The sequence below is a fragment of the Sminthopsis crassicaudata genome, chromosome 1, assembly GCF_048593235.1.
Source record: "Sminthopsis crassicaudata isolate SCR6 chromosome 1, ASM4859323v1, whole genome shotgun sequence".
In the NCBI taxonomy this organism is placed as follows: domain Eukaryota; kingdom Metazoa; phylum Chordata; class Mammalia; order Dasyuromorphia; family Dasyuridae; genus Sminthopsis; species Sminthopsis crassicaudata.
This window is the reverse complement of record NC_133617.1, coordinates 511,711,260-511,736,823: the sequence shown is the minus strand read 5'-3', so window position 1 is coordinate 511,736,823 and position 25,564 is coordinate 511,711,260. Positions and strand designations below refer to the sequence as shown.

The 25,564-nt window shown below is 35.1% G+C and overlaps 2 protein-coding genes across 2 annotated transcripts in view; one reads left to right on the top strand and one right to left on the bottom strand.

The window, feature by feature from the left end:
- Window positions 1-7,069: 7,069 nt before the first annotated feature.
- RPS6 (ribosomal protein S6) lies at window positions 7,070-11,926 on the top strand. The gene is made up of 6 exons (XM_074281603.1): window positions 7,070-7,524; window positions 8,559-8,690; window positions 9,053-9,263; window positions 9,780-9,926; window positions 11,418-11,575; window positions 11,784-11,926. The coding sequence occupies exons 1-6, from the start codon at window positions 7,519-7,521 to the stop codon at window positions 11,877-11,879; spliced, it is 750 nt and encodes a 249-aa protein (XP_074137704.1). The 5' UTR covers window positions 7,070-7,518; the 3' UTR covers window positions 11,880-11,926.
- Window positions 11,927-13,315: 1,389 nt separating this feature from the next.
- The window catches only part of DENND4C (DENN domain containing 4C), a 133,361-nt gene continuing 121,112 nt past the window's right edge, over window positions 13,316-25,564 (bottom strand). The window contains 5 exon segments of the mRNA XM_074281602.1: window positions 13,316-18,018; window positions 18,195-18,259; window positions 18,688-18,838; window positions 20,984-21,101; window positions 24,172-24,417. Of these exon segments, the coding sequence (XP_074137703.1) occupies window positions 17,882-18,018; window positions 18,195-18,259; window positions 18,688-18,838; window positions 20,984-21,101; window positions 24,172-24,417 (717 nt within the window). The 3' untranslated portion in view covers window positions 13,316-17,881.

The following is a 25,564-nucleotide window of genomic DNA, read 5'->3' as shown; positions in this document are numbered from 1 at the left end:
CACCACACTTTTCCCAACTCAATAATAGGTCAAAACAATACCCTTGTGATGTCTGGAGGCCTCCACAAGAATGAAGGACTAACAATAACAAAGGGTTCTCAATAGTAAACTATTGTTTCCACATAACATCTTACAGTTGTCAGCCAGTAATTCAGTAGTCCAACTCACGGTGTTGTTACTAGAGTCTCTAAGTAGACCAGCCATCATTTTCAAAGCCCTCAGGATGCTGATGTTGGGACATTCTTCTTTCATTTTTTGGAAACTACATTACCCTAAAACTGTTCCTCTTGTAAAGGCTGCGTTTGGACCTGGGGTCCAAATGCTTTTTCAGCATTTCCTTATCCATTTGTGGGTGTTTTATCTTCTATAATATCCTTCCTATTCAATTCCATTTGTAGTGTCAGAATTCAGGAATGTGTCATAACCTGTTATGCTAATAGCAGAATGATAATAATAATAAGAAGTAACTTTCAGGCATCAAACTTATCAGTACCTCCCCAACCCAGAGATTCTAAGACTCAGCCTTTGCATTGACTTTTTACTTACTCCATTGATTTTTACTTACATTGATAGAAAAGAAATGGGGAGGTCCCATGTACACTTTTGCATTCCCTGCTCCTAAGACTATGATTTGTTAATTGCTTGAAATCAGGAATTCTGAATTTCAGCAAAACTAAAAAAACTATCTGGTGTCTGCACTAATAAAATGAGCCCTCAATAATGGAGGGCTAACTTAAGAAAGGGCATATTGGTTTGAGTAAGAAACATGAAGCAGGTCAAACTCCTATGCTGATCATTAATAGGAATAGGAGAAAAAAGAGAGGGTGGGAGGGAGGAAAGGAGCAAACAAGCAAGCAAGCAGAGGAGAGGATTTATTCTTTTTAAAATGACATTAAGATATCTTCAACTTTTAAGTCTTCTCTATTTATATATGGTCTGGTTTTCTGTCTATCACATGGTGACACAAGATTTTTTATTGTAGAGAATGTGACAGGGTATAATTAGTACTAGAGTGCAGGGAGTATCAGACACAGGGAGGACACAGCCAGATTGAAGTCATTATAAAAGAAGAAAAAATTATAGGACAAAATAGCAATAGTATCATGGAATCCAGAAGTTCTGGCAGAAGCTTCATGATCCTAGAGTCAGTAAAGTGAATGTCTATATTCTAGAGGCTATAATACAGTTTCTATTGTTAAGGCCAAATCTAAAGGATATGAAGGTGGCTTGACTTTTTCTTCTCCTCATCTGCTTGTACAAGAGAAATACCTTTTCTGAGGAAATAGTACCTCCTTCTCTAAAACAGGGGTGTATGAAAATTCTATTTGATTTCTACTATTATATATCTTGCTATTCTTTTTTTCATTTAAATACTTGGTAGAGTCATTTACCTAGCTATTTGATTTAAGAGACCTGTCTGGACTATTAAAAAGCATACATCAGAGCTGAATTTACATAATTATCCCAAATATTCTACATGGAATCTAGGGAAGTGAGGAAGATCTAGGGTTGAGATGGATGTGTGGGGCAGAGTAAGAATCAAGGAAGACTTCATAATGGTGACACCTCTGTAGACCATGAAAGAAATACAGATTTTATGAGGTAGGGAGAGGCAATGGGTTCCAGAAATAAAAAGTTATTTGCAAAAAGTCACTAAAGAGGGAGACAGAACATTTAATTTGATGAACAATTCCAATTTAACTGTCATCTATGGAGCATGAAAGAGAATAGTATTTAAATCCTTGTTTGGGGGGGGGTGTTTGAAAATTTTAATTGCCCAAGAAAGGGAAAAAAGTATCAAAAACAGATATTGGTTAAGCAGATTTTTATTTTTATTTTATTTTTATTCAAGGGATTGTATTGTGAGGATACATTTTATAGTCTCTATCATTAAAAGATTTACAATCCAGAAAGCCATAACATGGAGATATTGTGACAACTAGTGACTTTGTGCTTTGAAAATGAGATGTGAAAACCTCAATTTATTATGGTTGAAAATTAATTTCAATGCACATGCTCAGGGGGATGACTTTATGAGTTGAATTCATAAAGTCAGGATAAACAAATTTGGAAAGTCCCAGAAATTGTTGCTAGGGTAAAATGTCAGGAAAATGTCTTTTTTCAAATGGAACAATAAGTGAGATCTAGATAACCAGTCATTTGACGTTACAAAGGTATTGCAAGAACTAATATTGACTCAGTTATACAGACTGGAAAAATTGGTTTAGGGCTGTACCCCCCAGCACTGGTGAGAAGAATTGAGGCAAAAGGTCAGATACCAGGACAGGTTCTTAGGTACAGCAAAATAATACAGGGATCTCAGTTATTGTGATAACTGTTCATTTGAAATTGTTACAAAGCTAGCTCAATAATTATATAGGAAGGTGTTTTCCTCCCCCAATGCCTCTTCTTCAAACTTTAGAAAAAAATTAAAATACCATGTCAGCAGTTATTTCCCACATTTTTAACTTACAATATTTTCTTTCCACCTGCCCCTAATTCCTAATACTTACTTTTGACTTTTGAGATGTAGCATGGAGTAGTGGCCAATGAACTAGTCTCCAGGTCAAGAAAATGAGTTCAAGTCCTACCTCTGACACATACTATCTATATGCCCCTGGGAAAATCAGTGAATTTCCCAGTGCCCCATGCCAATTTCTAAGACCATAAGTTGCAAAGAAAATGTTGGTTTTTATTGTCAGGAGGAATTTCCCATGTCAGAGAAATCACAGGTCAAGCTGAAAAGAACTCATCGATATTTGAATAGATTTATGATCTCAGCAATGTGGATACTCCCTCCAATGAAGAGGACTCAGAGTGAAATGATAACTCTGAGTATTTGAAAGGTTGTATAGGAAGCTAGGTATTGAAGGATAGAGGAATGGGCCTGGAAGACCAGAGTTCAAATCCAGTCTCAGATACTTACTAGTCATGTAACCCTGTTAACCCAGGCAAGTCATTTAACCCTGTTTGCCTTAGTTTCTTTATCTGTAAAATGACCTAAAAAAGGAAATTGCAAACCATTCCAGTCTCTTTGCCAAGATAACCTTAAATGGGGTCACCAAAAGTTGATATGACTGGAAATGACTGAACAACAGGAAAAGCTTCCAAATAATGTACAAAAAAATAGATCAGACTTCTGATGTCTCTTGAAAGTCTTCAAGAAAACCCAAGACGATTACTTTTAGGTATGTCATAGTGGGGATTCCTTTCATATGTTGTTTAGACTAAATGGCCATTATATTCTCTTACAACTTTCAGATCTGTGAAATGGAATATTTCACATGAAAAACGGTAAAAAGACTAGTTTGGCTGTATTGAAGTAATTTATAAGGCTAGAAAGGTAGGTTGGAAAAAGACTGTGAAGGGTTTTAAATCTCAAAGAGTTTGTATTTGATCTTAAACATAAGGACTAACCCCTCTCAGCCTACATAGCTAGATTATTTAAATATTAAATTTAATAAATGTTATCAAATAGTTGTTTATCAAATTATGAATTATTTCACTGACAGAAAAAAAAGGAGAAGAATATAAACGCTTGGAATCCTTTCTGTTAGGGAGGCTCTAATTTGTGGGTTGCTTGAGATCAAGAACTCTGAGTTTCAGCAAGACTAAAGCCTATCTGGTGTCTGCACTAATATGGTAGGTGAGCCCTCAGAAGTAGAGGGTCACCAAACTAACAAGAGCATACAGGTCTGAGTCAGAAACATGAAGCAAGTCAAATTCCTATGCTGATGATCAGTAGTGGTATTAAAAAAAAAGAGAAAGGGTGGAAGGGAGGAGAAAGGAAGAAAGCAAGAAGCAAAAAAAGAGAAAAAAAAGACTTTAAAATATGATATTAAGAACTCTGTCTGGAATATCCTGTGTGAAAAATAGATTGGAGATGGGTAAGACTTATGGTAAAGAGACTAATTAAAAGGCTATTTCAATATTACAGAAAAGAGATATGTTAAGTAGAAAGGTGACATATAAGACATTGTGGAGGGGGAAAAGGTGGTTACAGATGGTAGAGAGAATCCAAAATCCAAGAAGGCTTTATGGAATAGTGTTAAGAGTTGAGGTGGGTGGAGTAGACATCCAAGAAGTGAAGAAGAGAAGGAAGAGGGAAGGAAATGGAAACAATGGAACATCTAATAGGAGACTGAAAAGTATTTGTACAGCAGAAATCCATTTGGTTGTACTGGAGAGTACAAGGGAATACTATGAAATGATAGAACAGATGGAGTTGTGTCAGATTGTGAGAGGGTGAGTGCCCAAATGAATGGCAAAGAACTTGGAACTTCAATTAATAAATAATAAGGAAAATGAAGACAAAAAGTATGTCAGAGCTTTACATAAGAAAGATTAGTAGCAATATGAGGAATAGACTGAAGGAGGGAGAGAGCGGAGATAACTACTTGTAAAGAGTCTATTGCAAGGGTAATTTGGGTCTATCTTGCTATAGACTTTGCAGAGGTAGGATCAATAAGATTTTCTAAGTGGCTGAATATGAAAGAGTCAAATTGATATCAAAATTTAAAATATGAAAGTTAGTTGATATAGAATCACAAACAGAAATGGTAAAATCATTAGAACTAGATTTAGTGGGAAGATAGTAAGCTTTGTTTTGGACAGATTGAATTTAATGGAGTTTCTGAGAGGTGAAGATAGAGATATTCTATAAGAAGTTATAGGTCTAAGCCTAAAAATCAAAATAGATGTCAAGACTGAAGATAAAGATTTTGAAGTTTTCTGCACAGGAATGGGAATAAGATTCCCAAGAAATGATTTAGAGAAAGTCAAGACAAAGCATTAGAGAATCAGGAAGATTCAGAGTCAGAGGAAATAAGAGTTGTAGGAATATACAGAGCATGGCATTTCTGAAGCATAGACTATCCAGAAGAATGCAGTTAGGTGTCACAGAAAGGTCAAAAAAGATATTTGAAAAAATGGCATAGAATTTTCCATAGGTCATGAGACTTCTCAGAAAAACAGTTTCTGTAGAATGGGGGAACCAAAAACCAGATTCAAACACCCTGACTATAGTGGGTGATAAAGAATTAGAATCCTTAAATGCAAACCCTTTCAAGAAGACAGTGAAGGGGAGGAAATGGAATAATAGCTGGATATACTAGAATGGTCAAAAATATATTTTAAAGTGATTAAAAATATTTTGGGGGTCAGTCCAGTAATAATATATAAAAGGATATAAGTTATAAGAAAATTGGGATAGGATATTCAATTTAGAGTCTCTCTGTGACTGGACTAAAGTGGAAGCATTGGGAATAGAATCTGCCTGGAAAAATGAGTCAGACTAGATGACACTGTGGATATAAAAGGGATTCTATATAAGGCTTTTGGTTCAGGAGAATGGCATAAAAATTAACATCAATTTGGCTAAGATGGCAGGAAAAGATAATGATAAATGTTGGAGGGGACACATACATTGTTGGTGGAGTTGTGAACTGATTTTACCATTCTGGAGAGCCAAAGGGCTATAAAATGTGCATATTAAATGTGCATACAGATTATAAAAAAGGGAAAAGGACCCACATGTGTCAAATGTTGGTAGCAGCCTTTTCTGTTGTCAAGGAACTGGAAATTGAGTGGATGCCTCAGTTGGGGAATCGTTGAATAAGTTATGGCCTATGGATGTAATGGAATAGTATTGCTCTAAAAAAAGATGACCAGCAGGTTGAAAAGGTTGGAAAGACTCATTTGAACTGATGCTAAGTGAAGTAGAGCCAAGAGAACATTATACACAACAAGATTGTGTGATGATCAACTGTGATGGACTTAACCCTTTTCAAGGAGGTGATTCAAGGCAATTCCAGTAGACTTGTGATGGAAAAAGCCATCAACATCTAGAGAGAGAACTATGGAGACAACGTGGATCAAAGCATAGAATTTTCACCTTTTTTGGGTGGTGTTTTTTTCTTTGATGTTTCTTTTTTCCCTTTTAATCTTTTTTTTTTTTCCCTTGTGCCACATGATGAGGATGGAAACATGTTTAGAAGAATGCATGTTTGCTGTGGGGAAAGGGGAAAAGAGAAAAATTTGGAACCCAAAACTTTTCAAAGGTGAATATTGAAAACTATCTTTGCATGTATTTGGAAAAATAAAAAGCTATCATAAAAAAGTTCTCCATCATTGATGGAGATAAACAAATAGGGAGAACACAATTTATTAAGGTGGGCAAAAAGGATCATATGGTCTAGAGGGAGGACTTGGGAGGTCAAATAACCCAATCCCTCATTTTACATTTGAGAAAACTAAGAGCTGAATTGCTATCCAAAGACAATTGGAATTAGGAGTGCTCATGGCTAATTCACTTAATATCTTTTGGACCTCAAATTCCCAGAAAAATAAGGGCAATATTATTTGCACTATCTAGATTATGGGATTCTTATAAGGAAAGAATTTTGCAAATATGTAAACGTGAGTGACAATGAACTATGGATGACGGCTCATGTTGGAGAGTAGAGATTTAGAAATTACCCTCAGAAGGGATGGCTGAAATTAGGAAAATGGACAGATCCAAAAAATTGACGTTAAATCGAGGCTCCATATTGGAGGTTCGACAACAAAACCAGTCCCTACCCTCAAAAAAAATTCTAACTAGTGGAATGTGATATACATAAAACTAAATAAATACAAAACATAGAAAAGTAGTAATCCCCAGGAAATTGCTAACAAGCGCTTGGCCACCGTGCTAACACATAGCAGGCGTTGTAGTGCTTGTCTACATTTCTTGGGTAGTTTCTTGAAACTGAAGAAGGGTTCGGGTAGAAGCTGGCCCACAAGTAGAAATTCTTCAAGGAAAAGGTGGGAAATAAACAAATCCTCCTCACGGGGGTCAGCCTACATTAAAGGGATGGGAGTATCGATGAGCGTCTCATGGCAACAACCAGAGACCTGTTCGACTGGAGGGCAAAGTATGAATGGGAAGTCAAGAGAAATAAAATAAGAAGAAGGCATTTGGAGATGACGAAGTGGGAGTGGCCAGACAAGGAGCGGGGAGGAGGGGGAGGGATGGGAAGGGAACGGGGAGGGCGCCCCTTCCCCCTCCCACGGAGTGTTGTTATGGAAACCAAAAGGCAAGTTTAGGAGAGAAACTGAGTGGGGGCCAGGACGGCTGGGATTTGGGATCCCTGAATTTCCCGTCCGCGGGTCGTCAAAGGCCAGGATCGATATTTCAGTTTCAGACCTAGCCTAAGACAACGCGGAGAGAAAAAGCGCCATGGAACTTTGGATCGAATCCCGGAAGAGAAAGACGTGACCCAAAGTCGCAGAATCTACTACGTCAGCTCGACGCCAGGGAAAGCCATCAATCAGAGCGAGGACTCCTATTAAATCTTCCACCAATCTAATCTTTCTCACCTCCTTCGCTTCCCAGGAAGTCCCGCCTATAAACGCCTCTTTCCGCCTCTTCGTCTTCCTGCAAAATCTCGCGAGATCTCCGAGAGCCTATGTGACCCCGTAGGAGCGGAAGTCGAGTCTCTTTCCCGTGGCAGATCTGGAGCAGGCGGCTGTGCAAAGATGAAGGTAGGGCATGCTGGGACGAGAGGGGGTAGTACCATGAAAGCCTTCTAAGGCAGCCTTCCCGCTGTCTCTAGTCCTTCTCGGCCCTGACATTGTGTGAACGAGAGGCAGGGGCAGGCGAAGCGGAAAGCCATCCATAGCCAGGACGCTGGGAAAGGGAGGATGGCGGGGGATTGCATCGGCTCCGGCCGAGCGCCATGGCGGCCTCGTCGGCTGCCGCTTACCGGAACGTGGCGACCTCCCTCCGTGGCCCGGTGGAGGAGGCCCACGAGCTGCCCCTGAGCTGGCACCGAACCCCGTCGGGCGCGATTCCTCCGATTTGACGCTGGGTTTGAGCTGCTGGTGGGTGACGCCGGGCGTGTCGGGAGAATCTACCCGGTCGTCCTGCCAAGTGTTTGAGAGAAGGCCGAGGGGGAAAGGCCAGCTCACGTGGGCAGTTCTCTCTGGCCGGCCCCCGGGCTCGGAGTGCTCTCGCTGCGGTCCCCAGTTCTTGGCTTTTATGTATTTTTTGTGCACACTAGCTTTGTGGTCGTGGGCAAGACACCTATAACCACTCACTGCTTCAGTTTCTTCGTCTGCAAATGGGGATCCTACCTCCCGGGTATCCCAGATAACAATTGCAAAACGCTGAGCACGGTGCCCGGAATTTACTAAGCACTATATACATGTTAGCGACTGGTTTTTTGTGTTTGTTTTTAACCCCCATTAGAATGTGAGTTTCTTGAGGGGGCCTGGACAGTGCTTTGTGATGCCTAGTGTGCTTTATAATATAAGCAGTTTTACATTTTTCTACGGGAGGAAAGGCGGTTCATGAAAACAGTATTGTCAGAAAAAATTTAGTCACAATTACTTTCTCTGGATCTCAGGCATTCCATCCTAGAGTATCCTAGGCTAAGCTCTTCTTGCTTTAAATCTCTGACCTTATAAGAAAGGCTGTTCTTTTCGAAAGATCACAGAAGTAGTAAGTAATGGAGGCCAAATTTGAACTTGGATCATCTGGCCTAACACTAGCTGTTTTTGTTTTGTTTAATTCCTAGCTCAACATCTCTTTCCCAGCCACTGGCTGTCAGAAACTCATCGAAGTCGATGATGAAAGAAAGCTACGGACTTTTTATGAGAAACGGATGGCCACTGAAGTCTCTGCTGATGCTCTGGGTGAAGAATGGAAGGTGAAAACTAGCTTGAATTAATCATCTTTATGTATAGGCGTTGTCAGGGACATGTACACATGTGTTTAGGAAATATTATTTCAAAATAAGTGATTGCTAGTCTGATTACAATTTATTACTATTTATTAAATGGACATTTTGATGTCAATAGCTCTGCTGTCTTATGGAAATGCCCTGGTTTTGTAGAATGTTTATATGGAGTTGAGTGCACAATTAGCGGATAGAGAATTTTGATGACTTTTTTTCATTCACCTTTTGATTGGAAAAAAAAAAATTTAGACATAGGGAAGACAGGTCTTTCCCTCTGTTAAAAAGATGAGTAATGAAAGTGTTAAAATGAACTGGTTTTGTGTTCCCTCTAGGGTTATGTGGTCCGCATCAGTGGTGGGAATGACAAACAAGGATTCCCCATGAAGCAGGGTGTTTTGGCTCATGGACGGGTTCGCTTGCTGCTCAGTAAGGGCCATTCTTGCTATCGCCCTAGAAGAACTGGAGAAAGAAAACGTAAATCTGTTAGGGGCTGTATTGTGGATGCAAATCTGAGTGTCCTCAATTTGGTTATCGTGAAGAAAGGTGAGCATTTTTATTTTTTCCTACTCTTTGGTTATCTGCAAGAAATATTTAAGAGGTTTATTTCATAATGACTTAATTTTTCTCTCCTTATGCATCATTTGCTGTTCTTATATCTGAATAATGTTACCTTTCAAATCTTATCCAAACTTTTCATTTTTACAGAAATAAAATGTAAATTATTTTCCAGGGTCCTAATTTTTCCCCTATCCTTCTGGAAACACTATAATTTAAAGTTCAAAAATTTGCTTTGTAGGAACTTTTTGCAAGTTTTGCATTCAGTGCAGTTGAATTCACTAGGTGACCTGTATAGTGTTTGAGGTTTTTTTTGTTTTGCTTTTTCCCCAAAGGCATATTGGTAATTTTTTCAAGCTGACATTAAAAATGTGACCTTTGAAAAATATCAGCCAACGAATACAACTAGTAAGGTTATGCTGAGCAAAATCCATAACTATGTATCTGAGGAAGTTTGAAAATGTCCATTTTTAATATCATAATTTTCGACCTTTTTTCTTAAAGGTGAGAAAGATATTCCAGGACTGACAGATACAACTGTGCCTCGACGCCTGGGGCCCAAAAGAGCTAGCAGAATTCGCAAACTTTTCAATTTGTCCAAAGAAGATGATGTCAGACAATATGTTGTGAGAAAGCCTCTCAACAAGGAAGGTAAGGGGTAGAGAATATATCTTTTGTGGTTGCAGGGTGTTATTTCTTGTTTAAAAAACAGTGGGGTCTTACTGTTGTGATGTTTTGGGCTTTTTGTCATTGTAAGTTTTGCATTTAGAGCTGGGGGTTTCTGGGAGGGCTAGGGAAAGAAAACAGTGAAGCCAAAGACAAGTTGAGATCTGGCCTTTTTGTGTGTGTGAAGTGTGAGCTTCCTGAGCATTAATAGAACTTTGACTGTTTTTGATTAGTGAGATTGTTTTTCAAAACTTTATGGTCGATTATTAGTGATATGATCTTAGTGATATTTAGAAAAGGTGTTTAATAAACACTAGTTAATGTGTGCCCACTCTAGGTTTGCTCAGTTTGTGAGATTTTGGAGGCATACAATAAATAATGGCTAGCACGTTAAAGTTTACATGTTGCTTTGCATGCTCTTATTTGATACTTAAAATGTTAAATTGACTTCCTGTCTGCTATGTAGCCTATCTTGCCAAGTACAGTTGGAACTAATATTACTCTAAACTTGTTAATCTTGGTTTTGTGTCTTTATGAATGAATGTGGGACAGTAGGCTGGTGGGGTCCCTTAAAACATGTTAGGAAGAGTGGGGTTTTTTTGTTTGTTTTGAGGAAGATGTAGAAGAAATTGATTCTGCAGACAGTCTGATCAACAAGTGATAGTTTTTGAAAAGAAGTGGTGTACTTATTGATGAAATTTCGAGTTCTTCCAGGCAACTCCTGAATTATTTTCTGCAATTATTTTGAAATTTAAGTGTTTTGGAGGGAACATAAACTATTTCCATTGGTTAGATTCAAAGTTGGAAAACCTTAAGATAATCTGTATTAGTTCTGTAGCTATGTTATGCTAGTATTCAGGCAGTAAGATTCTACCTAGGTTGGAGTCTCCTCACATAATAGTACTGAAGCTAAATATAAATATGGGACAAATTGCTGTTTCTTATCTGTGGTACCTTGAATCATGAGCAAATAAGTAGATTGAAAAATTAACATTGTAGTGATCTAGGACTATAAGCCCCCCAGGAAGTATGTGTATATAACATCTATTTGAGCATGTCCAGATAAAACTTTATTCAAAAATACAATTTTTTTATAGCTGATTTTTAATTTTCGTGTGTGATATATTGTATGTGACATAGGTACAATATACTATTGTAAAGTATTGATATTCAAGCATATGTAACTTTTGTTGGTGGATTAAATCCACCCCCTTTTCCACTATAGAGTTTAAACAGTTGAGGGGCTTCTAATATTTTCCTATTCTATATCTTTAGCTTAAAAAATAGAAACCTGTAGTGATACTTTTATAAGAGTAATCTGAATTCTGCTGTTACAATAACAATATTACAATTAGTAGTGGAGTTTTGTGTTTGAGTTACTATAGTTATATAGCATTTTTGCTTTATATAATTTTATTGCTTTATAACCATTTTAAATTCATATTAAAGGGAATCATTATTGCTACTTTTTTGTAGGTAAGAAACCTAGGACTAAGGCTCCTAAAATTCAGCGTCTGGTGACTCCCCGTGTTTTGCAACACAAACGTAGACGCATCGCTTTGAAGAAACAACGTACCCAGAAGAACAAGGAAGAAGCAGCTGAATATGCCAAGCTTTTGGCCAAGAGAATGAAGGTATGATTGTACCTAGCTTTTTTTTTTTTTTTTTTTTTTTTTTTTCCATTTCAGCAAACTTTTTTTTAATCTTCTTAAATGGTGGCCTTAAGTTTGATAACATTTTTATAACTCATGCATCACTTAGTAGTATGTACATTTAATATCTTAAAACATGGAGCATATTACATGCTTTTAATGTTTTGTATTTGTGTGTTTTCCAACATAGGAGGCTAAAGAAAAACGACAAGAACAGATTGCTAAGAGACGTCGACTGTCTTCCCTGAGAGCCTCCACCTCGAAGTCTGAGTCCAGTCAAAAATAAAATTTCTAAAGATATGTTAGAAATAAATAAATAACTTTTGTCAAGTGGAGGCTTGTTTCTTGTTTTGTCTTTTAATTAGAATTCGACTTGAAATAGTACTACTTGTGGTTCTAGTTTCTTTTCTAACTGAATGACAAGGCTCCTTCAATTATTTTTACCTACTTGAGTTATTAGTGAAAAGTTACTTAGGTTTTATTATCAAAAGTTCTTCCTGTGATATTGAAATTTCCATCTCATTTAAAAACATTAGTTTTGACTACTTGAGTTGTCATCCAAAGTCAAACAAATGGAAATTAATTTTTCAAGCTGCTAAATATTTGAGGAAATCATGGTTTGACACCCATTGCATTTTGTTACCATGTGCCATTTGTATTTTGTTGACCCCTGTATCTCTGGGTCCTTTATTCTTCACCCTGTTTGTTGGTCATTTTTCAGTTATGTCCAATTGGCTGTTTTGCTGTTTCCTTTTCAAATTCACTTTGCAGGTGTGCAAACTGAGGTAATAGGATTAAGTAACCTGGCCAGCGTCACATAACTATTAAATATCTGAGGTCAGGTTTGAACTTAGGACCTGGCATACTTTATCCACTTGATTTTGAGTTCCTTACTCCAGGTCTAACATTTACAGTGTTACCTAGATGATACCTTCCTCTCCAAACTAATTATTTTGTTATACCCTGCAGATCTCATCTCTTTCTCTTGAAAATTGTTTCTGTGCTCATACCACCCCCTATTGTTAAGTCATCCACAGATGGTTTTGAAACTCTAAATGTATTGGCCTTTTCCCTTCTAATTGCCATAAGTTAATTACTGTTGCCATTGCTTAAAGTAGTTCTTTAATATGTATATACTTATATATAAGGTATAAGTTTTGTACCTCAATGTGCTAGGTTAATGTCACTGAGGTAAAATGTCATTAAGCCTCAATATAATCAACATTATGTGATTTAGAAGGTTTTTGTAGCAATAATTTACATCTTGACATGTAAAATGCTACACAAGATCAATTCTGGCTCTTCTGGGGTTGATCCTTTCAGCTCTAAATCAACAATTTTTGTGTTTTGCTGACATGACAGTATTAAAATGGAAAGCTAGCTCTTAAGGGAAGTGCAAGAAAGAAGTAAGTATAAAAAGCATAGGTAACAAAACAGTAATCTGAGTTAATGCCTTTATTGGATAAGAGGGACCAAATCAGACTTGGGGCGTGGTATTTATGGACCAAGTTTTTCTTAGAAAAGAATCTCATCAGAAAATTATTTCTTGGGCTTCAGGCTAAAAGGTCAAGCTGCCCCCAGAGCACCCTCCAATGTTCTGATCACATTGACAACAGTCAGAACTACTATCATAAGGTGTATCTTAAACACTACAAGACTTTTTTTTTTTTTTTTTTTTTTGCAATCTTTCACTTTAAGCAAGAAAAACAAATGCCAGAAATATAAATAATTTATAAACTTTATTTTGAGAAATGCATTAACAAGCTTTCCTTTATAGTCAGATCTATACAAAATAAAGCACCCTTCTGAGAAATTTGTGAAACAGCATAGTTAATATGATGTAATAATTCACAAAGCCTTGGAAACTAGGAGAAATTGATTGCAGTAGCACAAAGCTTTCCAACAGTAAAATTGATAATTCATCTTATTTCATCCTTACTGGAATACAGCTCATTTCCAAAAAGGACATCAATGTGCTTTCTATCAATGGGAAACAATCCCTTTTGTTTGTACCAGAGTGGTACAGAAAGAAACAGTATATAGCTTTATAAAATATGCACCGAAGTAGTTTAATGACAACTTTGTACTCAATTTCAACTTTTAGTATTTACTGTCTTGAAAGGCACCTTTGGTGTTAAGTGTTAAATTTCAATTAGCCTAAATATATAAATGTTCTAAGGTGAGTTTCTTAAAACAAGGTTGCTATTAGAATGTCAGGGCTAATCCTCCCAACACATTTGTATTGCAGTAAACTGGAAAACAGTAAAAATATTAATTTACATAATGTAATTTTCAAGTGTGACATGAACTATATTGGAGATTCAAGGAAAAAAAATTATAAATGCTACACCAGATCTTTGGCTTGAACACTATGGGAAATTATGATGCTTTGAAATTACTCTTACTACTTTCTATTAAGATTTGTAACCTGGATCAAAAGTCATTAATAAAACTAGAGGAAATAAAAGACAAGTTTTATGGCTTAACTGACTAGGTTCTCATCAGAACTGCTGAATAGCTCTGCTTTTCTTATCAGGAATATATGAAGCTCATTGATACACGAGACTACAGAGACTTAGAAATAAGCAAAACCTAAGCTTTAAAGTTAAATGTTAAAGTTCACTAAGATGTGAACTCACTAATTATAAAAACTAAATGCTTCTCTAAAGAGTAGTGCCTATGAGTTTTCGTTCTTTCAGCTTTATGAATAGTAATTGCAAAGTAGTAATTGCTCAGAACATCCAGGTTCAAATCTTCAACTCCAACACTTACAAGACTCATGACCATCAGTAAGTGATCTGAACTCCACTAACAAGTTTTTTCCATCTGTAAAATGAGCAAAATTCTTAAATGTACCTGAATAGGATGTTATAGAGAAAATGTCAAAGTATAAGCCATAAAGTGCCCAAGAAAATGATAGTTACTATCTGTTATATTCAGATTTCAATATATTGTTCTTAGGTGTGCCAATCAATAATAACATTCCTGTGAAGTGCATCATTTTATAGATGAAGAAATGGGTGCCAAATGTTATGCAGCTATCAGGGTTCAGAATGAGGTTTTGGATCCATATCTTCTTACTCCAAGTTCAGTCTTTTCCCATGATACCAGGCTGCCTCTAACTCTACAGAACCTTTCCACTAAAGTAATGAGATCCTTCAATAAACATAGCAAAATGAAATCATTTGATTTTTAATCACCTCTATAGTCAGATGATAACAAAGTTCTAGCAAATGGAGAATTAAGCTAGTGACTTACTTTTGATAATCTGGATTACTTTAATAATAGCATATAGATGATTTAATTGCAAATGCTGTAAGCTATCACATCTAAACTTCCAATATGAAAGTCATTTATTAAGTCTCTCATTCTAAGAAGAAAATGTGATCCTAAAAAGTTTTACTAATAGCTTATTTCATTATCTTTGAGCCAAGTTCAATCCCTGTATTGAAATGTTTTAATGTTAAAAGAGAAGCCATGGGAAAAGAATAAAAAGAATAAGAGAATATTGGATGGTTTAGGTTAAATTATTCTGAAATTTGCTATTTTGATACTAAAAAAGTCAAGCTTGTTTGCTTAAGCATCTTTTTCTGCAGTGTTATGAAACTTAAATGATGTTAATATGAAGAAACCAAATTCTACAATCCTAACAACAGGATTACTTTCAATACTTTAAAATACCACCAAAAAAAAAAAAAAGTAGTATTGCTCAATAGTCCAGATACTAATTTGAAAAATTACTTTCAGTAGTCTTCAAGACTTTGTTTCATACAGTGTTTTTATCTCTCTGGCAATCAATTAAATACAAATATAACAAAACAAAACAAAACAACCCTAAAAACTACTCAGGGTTAACTTTAGGTTGCAGGGGGGGTAAATAAGCCTTTTCATTTATTTTTTCCCAACAGAAAGTCTTCAGAGGTCAAGGATATTATTTACTATAAACTTACAGGATCTTCTCAGAACCCCAGAAAAATTTTAAAAAGGCAGATCAGCAGAGTCAAGCAAACAGATGAATTCTGAAAACAAAAATCAGGGCTTGAAAGAGAAAGCAGCAGGAGATTTTGTTTATTATGTAATTAAAAAAAAAACTAGGGCTTATACTTAGTTTAGATGATATCTTACCCATTTAAAGATATGTAATCTCAAAGTAAATACAGTAAGTTGTTATGAAAAATTAGGACAAATGGAACTATTGCCTAGAAATATTTGAACTTGAGGTTTTAAAAAAAAAGGACATGTATTTACATTTTTTTCAATATAGTAAGAAGTTCAATTAACAGTCACGCATTAAAGAGTGTTCAAGGTCATTTTTGTAAGATTTTTTTTTTCTTTCAAATCAGAAGTGCTTTTACATATATGGGTGAAGAAAAATGAATCCCAAGTCACATTAAAATTAAGGAATGGAATGGAAAAACAAACATGAATTGCCAAGAATGACAAATAACTTAATCCTACTCATTTCAGAAGCACACAGAACTATAGCACACAGAACACAATGAATAGGTTTGAGAGTGTTTTGTTCATTTTATTAATCTTCTTAATATTATTTTTACTATGTTAAAGGCTTTAAGTTCAATAATATAAAATAGCATTTCATAGTAAGTTAATTCTGAATGACTTTTTGTCATTAAGTGACTTTTAAGTATTACAAACTTAAACAACTGAGAGAAAAATCAGGGATAAATTGCAAAAATATATCCTCTACACAAATAGTGCAAAATATGTGTTTTAAAGTAATGGTTATAAAAACTTTTTAGTCATGTCACCTGTTCAGTTGCCATAGTATATGTAATTTCTGACATGAGATTATGCCACTAACACTCTCAACAATGACCTGAAACTAGAGTCCTCCTGCATTGGTATTAAGCTGATAAATCCAGATATGTAGAATGGTACAATAATTATAGAGTCATTTAAACAGAATACACACTGGGTAGAAGGCAGGTTTGTGCTTTTAAGTTACACCATTTAGATGTGCCTATTTTGAAGCAACTGCTTTCTTTATTCATCTGCAGTGATTCCTGGAAATTCAGATTGATCTTAATTAATAACAGATCAATCAACAGGAAGCATATTAGTCCCATAAAGGAAGCTAAGGCGAACACACTCGACAAAGTGTGTTTTTATTAGAAGGCATATAAGGCATGACAAAATGCTAAGAGAGGCATGTGAGGTCATGATTCATCTTAAATCTACTAACTATAATAAGCTCAACAGCTTCATCTTTTAAGACTTAATTCATTCAGCTTATTAAAAATATATACACATGCACAATAAGGATCATGTGCGTGCAAATCTACAAGTACTAACTTTCAAACATTACAAATATAAAACTTCCATTTGCAGTGCAAGGTATCCCACAGGTTTAAAAAAGTGACCAAGGCATGCCTGAGGGAAAAATTCAGGCCAAAGGACAAATTTTTGCCTTTTTTTTTGTTTTTATTAAGGATCAAGTTCCAATTAATTTTGTAAATCACTAGGAAACCTAGATTCAAATTCATTTACCTAATTAGCTTGCAAAAACATTTCCACCTTCAGAGTAAGTGATCTTAGTACCACGAAGGAAGAACAAGGAGAAGGGAATTGGATATTAGGACTATAACATTCCATCAAAAAAAGAATATATAAACAAAGAATGAAAGCATATATTAAATTTAAAATAAAACCAGGGGCAGGATAGTTGTCAAGAGTTTCAGAAAATTTTGACTAGTAGTAATGATGCTCAGTTTGTGAGCATCAACAAATTCACTGGTCATGAGACCCTTTCAAAAAGTTGTATTGCAATGTGCAATCTAAGAGTTTTAATAAATATATACACTTATTATATAGGATGCATATGCATACATCTACAGAGACACACAGGTATATTTACACAGAAAATCTATTTTCCACTAGGTTTTGCTCCTAGAATTAGGCTATTTAGCTTCACTTAGGACTTGAGAGATTTACAGTTACTTTTCTCAATTCTGAAAGTTCCCCAAACACCTTATCAACAAAATGCCTATGGTGAGCTTAGTTTTTCATTCTTTCTTTCTAACAAAAGAAACATGGATACTGAAAAAATCCAAAAACTTTTGTTAAAAGAAACAAAAAGTAATTTAAAAAAGAGACTCTCAACTGCCACAAACAAGTCATGAGCTGCAGATGCATCAGGAACATAGCATACGCTATCAGCATTTTCATCAGTTTGCAAGAGTCTGAAATCAACCCCTGAATGTTTTCAGATTGGCACACCTTATTTCCCAAGACTGATGTGTGCTGTGAAGGTTCAAAGTAATCCCTAATTTAAATGAGAGGTGCTCCAAAACATTTCCTGCACCATTCCACACTGAGACTTGGGGGAGCATCAATTCTCTGCATCTTTCTAAGAATATCTGAAGACAGACTCTTATATGCGAGTTCGTATTCATTGTCAAAAGCCTCTGAAAGACAATTTTTAGAAAGTTAGTGAATATTAAGAAAATATTAAAATTATTTAAAACAGAACTATAGAGCATTTGGAATATCAGACAATAAATCAATACTGTGAAACTTTTTTTTTTAACATCAGTCAAATTATAAATAAATGCCATAATTACTAAATTACATCAAAACTCACCAATATCAATATTTTCTCTTCCAAGAGACACCAATGACAAGAAGAGGATTTCTCTGTATAAACTCCTGTGAAGAAATATGAATATATGTAGATAATGAGTTAGAAAGCTTGTGATGAACTGCCTGAGAGTTCTGCACAGCCATCTTTTCATTCCCCTCTACCAAATACCTTTCTCTGAGACAGAGGAAAGCACCCAAAAATGAGGAGGAAAAGAGAGAATGGGGGTAGAGGCAGACACATCTTTATCTTCACTCCCAACTTTGTCCCCTGTAAGAAGCTGTTAGGAAGGACTTTAGAGGCAAATGAGGAGAAAGGACTTTTCAATTTCTTTTACAAATGAACTTCTTCCCTTTGCTAATAGTAAATTTACTCCTCCAAGTCATGTACTTATCCATAATACTTAAAGGATATGTGTGCACACAATTTAGACAATATTTTTAGGATATAAAGATGATTCCAAGAATACTGAATTAGGAAACAATGTCTTCTTTACCTTTGTCGTTTGACATCTGGTTTCACTTTTTGTAAAAGAAGGTTGATGGGTTTTAGAACATCATTATGTTGAATACTCTGCCGGATGTTCTCTACTAAAGTGCTTGTGGCCTGCTGGTCTTCTGAGACTAAGCATGATTTCTTCTCTGAGTCTAGGAATGGGAATGGAGAGAAGGAGAGAATAATCATCACTTAGAAAAAATGATCCCAAGCTTTTTTGCTAAAGTGTTGTTTTTTTCATTCTAATTTGGGGTTATATTATATTCTCTTAACTATATCAACTCCACTATGATTAACACCCTTAATATTTATGCAAAAGTTTGTAATATATATCTAAGCACTTCTTAAAACATACCTCTAAAAAATAATTCCCTAGTTGGTTGAAGAGTTTCCTCAAAATGCTACACTGCCCTCTTCTGAAAAAAACCCAGTATAGTAATATTCATATAATATTCAACAAAAGCTAATTAGATACTCAATATTTGTCTTAATGTGGTTTGCATGCTTATATTTTACTTAAGCTTCCATATACCTTTCTGAATCCCTTTACAAATAAGGCCATCTCAGAGGACTTTATTTAAATGATGAAAATCTTTTCATTCTTGCTACTTTTTTTTTTTTTTTTTTTTTTTGCTAAGGCAGTTGGGGTTAAGTGACTTATCCAGGGTCACACAGCTAGGAAGTGTGAAGTGTTAAGTGTCCGAGACCAGATTTGAACTCAGGTCCTCCTGACTTCAGGGCTAACTCGCTATCCACTATGCCACCTAGCTGCCCCTCTAATCTCTATTTAAAAAAAAAAAAAAATCTTATGCACAAGATAACTGCTTTCTTCAAAAATAATTTATCAAGTAAAGAAAAAAAATTCATGGAGAAAGTGTCAAGGTAAAAAGACTTTTTCTTTTAAACATATTTTCTTTGATGGAGAACAATTAAAAGTTTCCTGAGAAAATGCTAATATTTTTCTCCTCCCCATACTTGTCATTATAAGAACAATCTTTTTCTTAAATCCTCTCATTTCCAAGAATAAGAATTTATATGATTTGATTGATATAATTCACTCTTGTGTTACCCAAATTCTCAATTGCTACAAAAGCAGATACTTTCAAATCTTGATAGCATGCTAAAGTTTGTAATTACAAAACTCATACTTTACCCATTTAATCTATTTCAAGGGCAAGAATCAGGTTTTTTGTGAAAGGAGGTATACTGGAAAGAATGCTGCGTTTGAGTCAGAAAACCTAGGTCTAAGGGCAGCTAGATAGAGAAGTCAAAGAAAGAACAAAAGACTTAGGCCTACTAATTACTGACTTCATATGGCAATGGCAAAGTTGCTTCATCTCTCATGTTTCATTTTCTACATGTCAAGACTGGGAAGAATACTCACACTATACCTATGTCACAAATGTAGATAGCATTATGTCACCTGATCCTCACATACAAAATGTTTTCATGACTCATATTTTGATGTTTCAAGAATATGTAATGTTATGTGTCTCTTCTTCCAAATATAGGATGTAAGATCTCCTTTGCCAAGTGGATGGTTTCATGGATAACTCAAGTCAAGAAGCATTTATTAAATATCTACTAAATGCCAGACTGTATTTAGTATTAGGGATACAAAGAAAGGCAAAAAACAAGTTCCTGCTCTCAAGAAGCTTAAAGTCTAATAGGTAAACAACATGCAAACAACTATATTTAAATAAGTTTTAAAAAAGATAAAATGGAGATAATTTTAGAGGGAAAACGTTAAACATTAAGGAAGACTGGCCATCAAGTTCTGCAAAAAGCCTTTCTCAATCTCCTAGTAAAAAGCTTCTCTAACTTATAGTGGTGCTCAGACAACAAACATAAAATACAATTAATGCAAGCCCAATCCTTCCATCTTGAAACAACTGCCTTTACTGGTGTAGGCTTTGAGAATCTGGAGAACAAGGTCAGCTCTATTTGGTACTAAGGCAGGACTTCTAATAAAAGAGAATTATAACAATAAAGACTCAAAACTAATAAGTTTTATTACTAAAATTAGGACTTAAACACCACCAAAGTGAACTTAATCACAATCCTACTTATAAATAATGACTTCTCCAAACAAATCAGGACAAAAAAGGGCCCAACTGGAAGAGCATCAAGCTCATCCACCTATGAGATCTTTTTCAACTATACTGAGACTTGATATATAGAGTTTTAAAATTTCTTGAATATAAACTAAAAATACCAAATTTGATTCCAAGTAGATATGCAAAAAGAATTCTACTGGAAACAGTAAGAGAAGCCTTCTTGCAGAATGATGTACTTACTGAAATTCCTCCAAGAAACATACAAGGGCTCTTCAGGTTCTTGATGAAGGTTGATATTGTCCCATAATAGCTGAATATATACTAGTTTGCTGTCCTGGGACAGAGATGAAAGAGGAAGCTAAAAGTAAATCAAAAGAAAGTATTAGCCACACCATGAGAACAGCAAATTTCAACAATAATTCAATTCAACTAAAATTTTTATTAACTGGAGAAAAGTTCATCAAGACAAAAACTTGGGACTATCTAAACACAGGCTCGCTGAGCTTGGATCCAAACTTCTGATTCTAATCCCTTCTACTGTACTATGCTTTTTTCTTTGGAAGGGAAATATATTAAGTTGAGAGGCTGAATAGTCTGAATTAGGTTGAAAGAGAAATCTCTCAGTGTTATAGACTTTAGACACGAACAAAATGCTGACTTCCATAAGTTATGAAGTAGAAAAATCCAAATTTGTGCTGAACTTCATTTCATTTTTATAACTCATTTATCATTAATTTTTTACAAAGAGGGAGACTGCTAAAATGTAACAATTTTTGAATGCGATTTGTTTCTATGACTTTAAAAAAGAAATAGAGAAATTACTGTGATGTGACACATCAAAAAATACAGAGATCATGTTTTATTATGGTGAACCTGAGACAATATAAATGTGCTGTATTTCTAGATATTTTGTTATAGCTATTGTTTGAATTAATTTCAAATATAGTAGACTATAGGTTGCTTTAAGAGAAACACAATAATTAGAACCTAATAAGTGACATCACCAGCCTAGTTATTCTATTTTGTTCTGGTTGCCACATTTAAAAATGGGTATTGATGAGCTGGAATGTTCTGGAAGGATAGCCAGGATGGTAAAGGGCCTCTAAATCAGAGGTGTCAAATACTATGTACTAACTATAATCAAATTATATACTGGATGAATAGGAATTAACAACATAAAAAAAGCATTACAATTAAGTGATTGGGAAAGGATTCCTGGAGGAGGTAGGATTTAAACTGGTACTAAGGGAAGTCAAGAAAGGCAGCAATCAAAGATGAGGAGGGAAAGCTTTCCAGGAATGGAGGACAACCAGGGAAAAAATATCTGGAGCTGAGAGATGTAAGTGTCTTGTTTGTAGAACAGTCAGGAGGAGATCAATGTCATGATCAAAGATTTATGTGGCTGAGAATGGGCTATCAGAAGACTAGAAAGGAAGGAGCAGGACAGGATATAAAGGGCTTTGAATGCCATTTTGAACAGTTTGCATTTGATCTTGGCAGCAATAGGCAGTTACTGGAGTTTATTGAGTTGAGAAAGGCTCAGTAGGTCCTGTGCTTTACAAAGGCTGACTAGCGGCAATGAGAGCTCAGCTGGAGTGGCATAACTTCATGGTAAGAATGGTTGTATGAATTCTTTCATTTTTGTTCAGAAGCACATGTGTCGGAGCAAAGATAGTGAGTGGTAGGAGTGAGAGGAGAGGAGGACTCCAGAGGCATTCTGGTCTTCCAAGAGGTCAAACTTGGGGAAAGAGGAAAGCGTAGGACTGATAGTCACAGAGTGTCTAAAGAGAAGAGTTTGGCAAGGAAAGGCAAAGGCAGAGGTGAAAATGCTTAAGTTCTAACTATCCTTTCTTCGCAATGAAGGTTTTGCTTGTACAGAAATCACATTTTCTTTTAATGCTACTTCACTTATATGTATTTGTATTTCTGATCAATTGTTGTCTCCTTTAATTCTTTGGAAAGATTTACCACTTTGTATTTAAGTTTTATCTGTTCTGTCAATTATATCTTCTGGGTGGGTCATTAATTCTGCTTTCTTGATTCTTTTTTTCTTTCCTGAACCAATTGGGAATATTTTTCTGTAGTTTCTTTCTTGCTTTCTTTGGGATCCACAGAGTCCTTGACCTCTTCAGTTATTAGTGCATTTTCTTTTGTTTTGCAATATTTGCAGTATCTGGACTTTAGATGTCCTAGAAGCCATATTTCCTTTTGCTATTAATAACTTCCCTTTGACTTACCTGCTAGAGGTTTTTAAGAAACTTCCTTCTGAAATTTTTGGTAATTTTCAGGCTTTTTTCCCCCTTATATTCTCCTAACACTCATTTTCTGACTTTTTCCCCTTTAATTGTCGTTCCCTTAAAGACTGAAACTTAAAGCTGTCTTAGCCTCCTCCCATGATAAGGAATCCAATTTACCAGCCTCAGTTTCTGATCTAAATCATTTCTGGAGAAACACAAATGGCTTTAGTTTTATCCATTTCCCTTTTTTTCCCCCACGTTTAGTAGAACCTCACATATGCCAGCACTCTGCTCCAATTCCCTCTGAGTCTTAGTTTTTTTGACAAAGCTGGTATGCAAGGTAGAGTAAGCTGCTGCTTTCCCCTATCTTCACCTCTTCTTTCACAAGGGGAATAGCAGTGATAGTGAGCTGAGTCAAAGATTTCAGGGCATAAACCCATTGGTACCATGGTATAGCTAGGGATGTTAAGTGGGTATATCAGGAATTAGTCTTTTTTGCTTTTATTTCCTCAAGTTTTTACCTCATTTGGGTGTTTAGCACCTTAGATAGTAGAAACAACTGTAACTGCTTTATCTTGAGTGTAATTCTTGCTTTGGAAAGGTCTGAGGGGGTTATGTATTGAGGATCTAGCCTTCTATTCTATTTGGTAACATGATCTTGCATTTCACACAAAGACTTTCTTGTAAAAAAAAGTATATGTTGAGATGAATAGAGAAAAGTTCATTTTGTGACAGGAAATAACTTCAACACCATGCCAAAAAAAGCCCAGATTACTTCCCATCTTCAACTAGTACCAGGATATTAATATTCTTTAGCATATTCACTGCATTCCAAGGAAATATTCTTAGAGAAACATTAAGCATTTCTAAAATATTATCTAAAATCAAATCATTTTAACAGCTAGTTTTAATAAAAATACAACTTAATATAATCTGAGAACTACTTAAGGAATGATATGGGAAAGAACAATTAAAAAAATATATAGTATATCCTTATTTATTCTGAAATTATTAACCACCCTTTTAAAGATATATAAATATTTCTTTACTAATTCTGAAAAGGAAATTTGTGGGCCAAAGTATAATTATTCTATAATAATCCTATTACCTAAGTATCCCATTGATTCCCTTAGATTTTCCTAACTGTTTTTTCTTTTAAATACAGCTTGATGGAATTAAGTTAGTACCTACCTGTACTCCTTTATTACAATGTTCAGATGTGAGGATAAGTCCTGGCAAATTGCTAGGAAGGTCCAAACGTCTGAAATACCAAACCAGATTCCAGAAAATAATTGGATGTTGATTGATGAATGAAGATGTGTGAATCACTTGATCTCCTTCATTCTCCAACAGAGATTCAAGTTCTTTACGAAGCACTAATGGACTCAAGTAAGGCACAGAAACAGGAGAGGGATTGGGTCTCTTCTGTAAAGGATCCTTACAATATGGGGGGGAGAGAAAAAGCCAAACAGAAAATTGTTTACATCTTTATTTTATACTCTTTATAGACAGAAACTCAACTATACATGTTCTCAAAGCACACTGCAACATCTCTTTGAATTGATACAATGATAAAAAAATTTTAACAGCATTTTATTTTTCCAAGTACATTCAAAGATAATTTTCAACATTCACTTTTGCAAAATCTTATGTCCAAATTTTTCTTCCTCTCTTCTCCTCCCCTTTCCCTTAAGACAGCAAGCAATCAAATATAAGTTAAATACATGCAATTCTTCTAAACATATTTCCATATGTGTCATGTTGCACAAAAATATCAGATTAAAAAGGAAAAAAGCACAAGGGGGAAAAAAAAAACAACAAAAAACAAGCAAATAATAACAACAACAAAAATGGTGAAAATACTATGCTTTGATCTACTTTCAGTCTCCATAATTCTTCCAGGATGTGGATGACAGTTTCCAAATGATGAAAATTTCAAAAAAAAAAAAAAAAATATGATTTGTTCAAGCTAAGTATTTAAGCTCATTAATATAATAATTATTCATATAATATAATTAATAATAATATTAATATTAAGTATATTTTAAATTGTATTCACCAAACCTTCCACTTTTTTTTTTAAACAATGAACTTAGCAAACACATTACAAAAAAAGGGAGAAAAATTAGGTTTGCACATGCAAATTTGAATATATATGTTACAAAATGTTTTTTAAGTTTGTTAAATTTACATATATTTTTACCATACATTGGATTGCCATCTAAGAAAGGAGAAAGAGAAAGGGGGCAGGGGAAAGTGGAACACAAAGTTTTGCAAGTGTTAATGTTGAAAAATTACCCATGTATATGTTTTGAAAATTAAAAAGCTTTAATAAAAAAATTTTGTTAAATTTAACAAATCAGTAATTGAACTAGAAATATCTGAACTTATCTGTTTTTCTCTTGTGTATTTTGATTTTATTTATATTCCTTTCCTTCCTTTCTTTGTAAAAAATCTCTACCATTGTTCAACAACAGAAGTTCTTAATTTTTTTTCTTCAACTACAGATCCTTTTGGCAATTTAGTTGAGACTATGATTCTTTTCTCAGAATAATTTTTTAAAATAATTAAAGGAAATGCTAAA

Excerpts from the sequence above, each read along its gene's own strand:
- RPS6 (XM_074281603.1), top strand. Across the intron at positions 9,927-11,417 it reads AAAGCCTCTCAACAAGGAAG|GTAAGAAACCTAGGACTAAG; the intron begins GTAAGGGGTAGA and ends ACTTTTTTGTAG. Across the intron at positions 11,576-11,783 it reads TTTTGGCCAAGAGAATGAAG|GAGGCTAAAGAAAAACGACA; the intron begins GTATGATTGTAC and ends TTTCCAACATAG.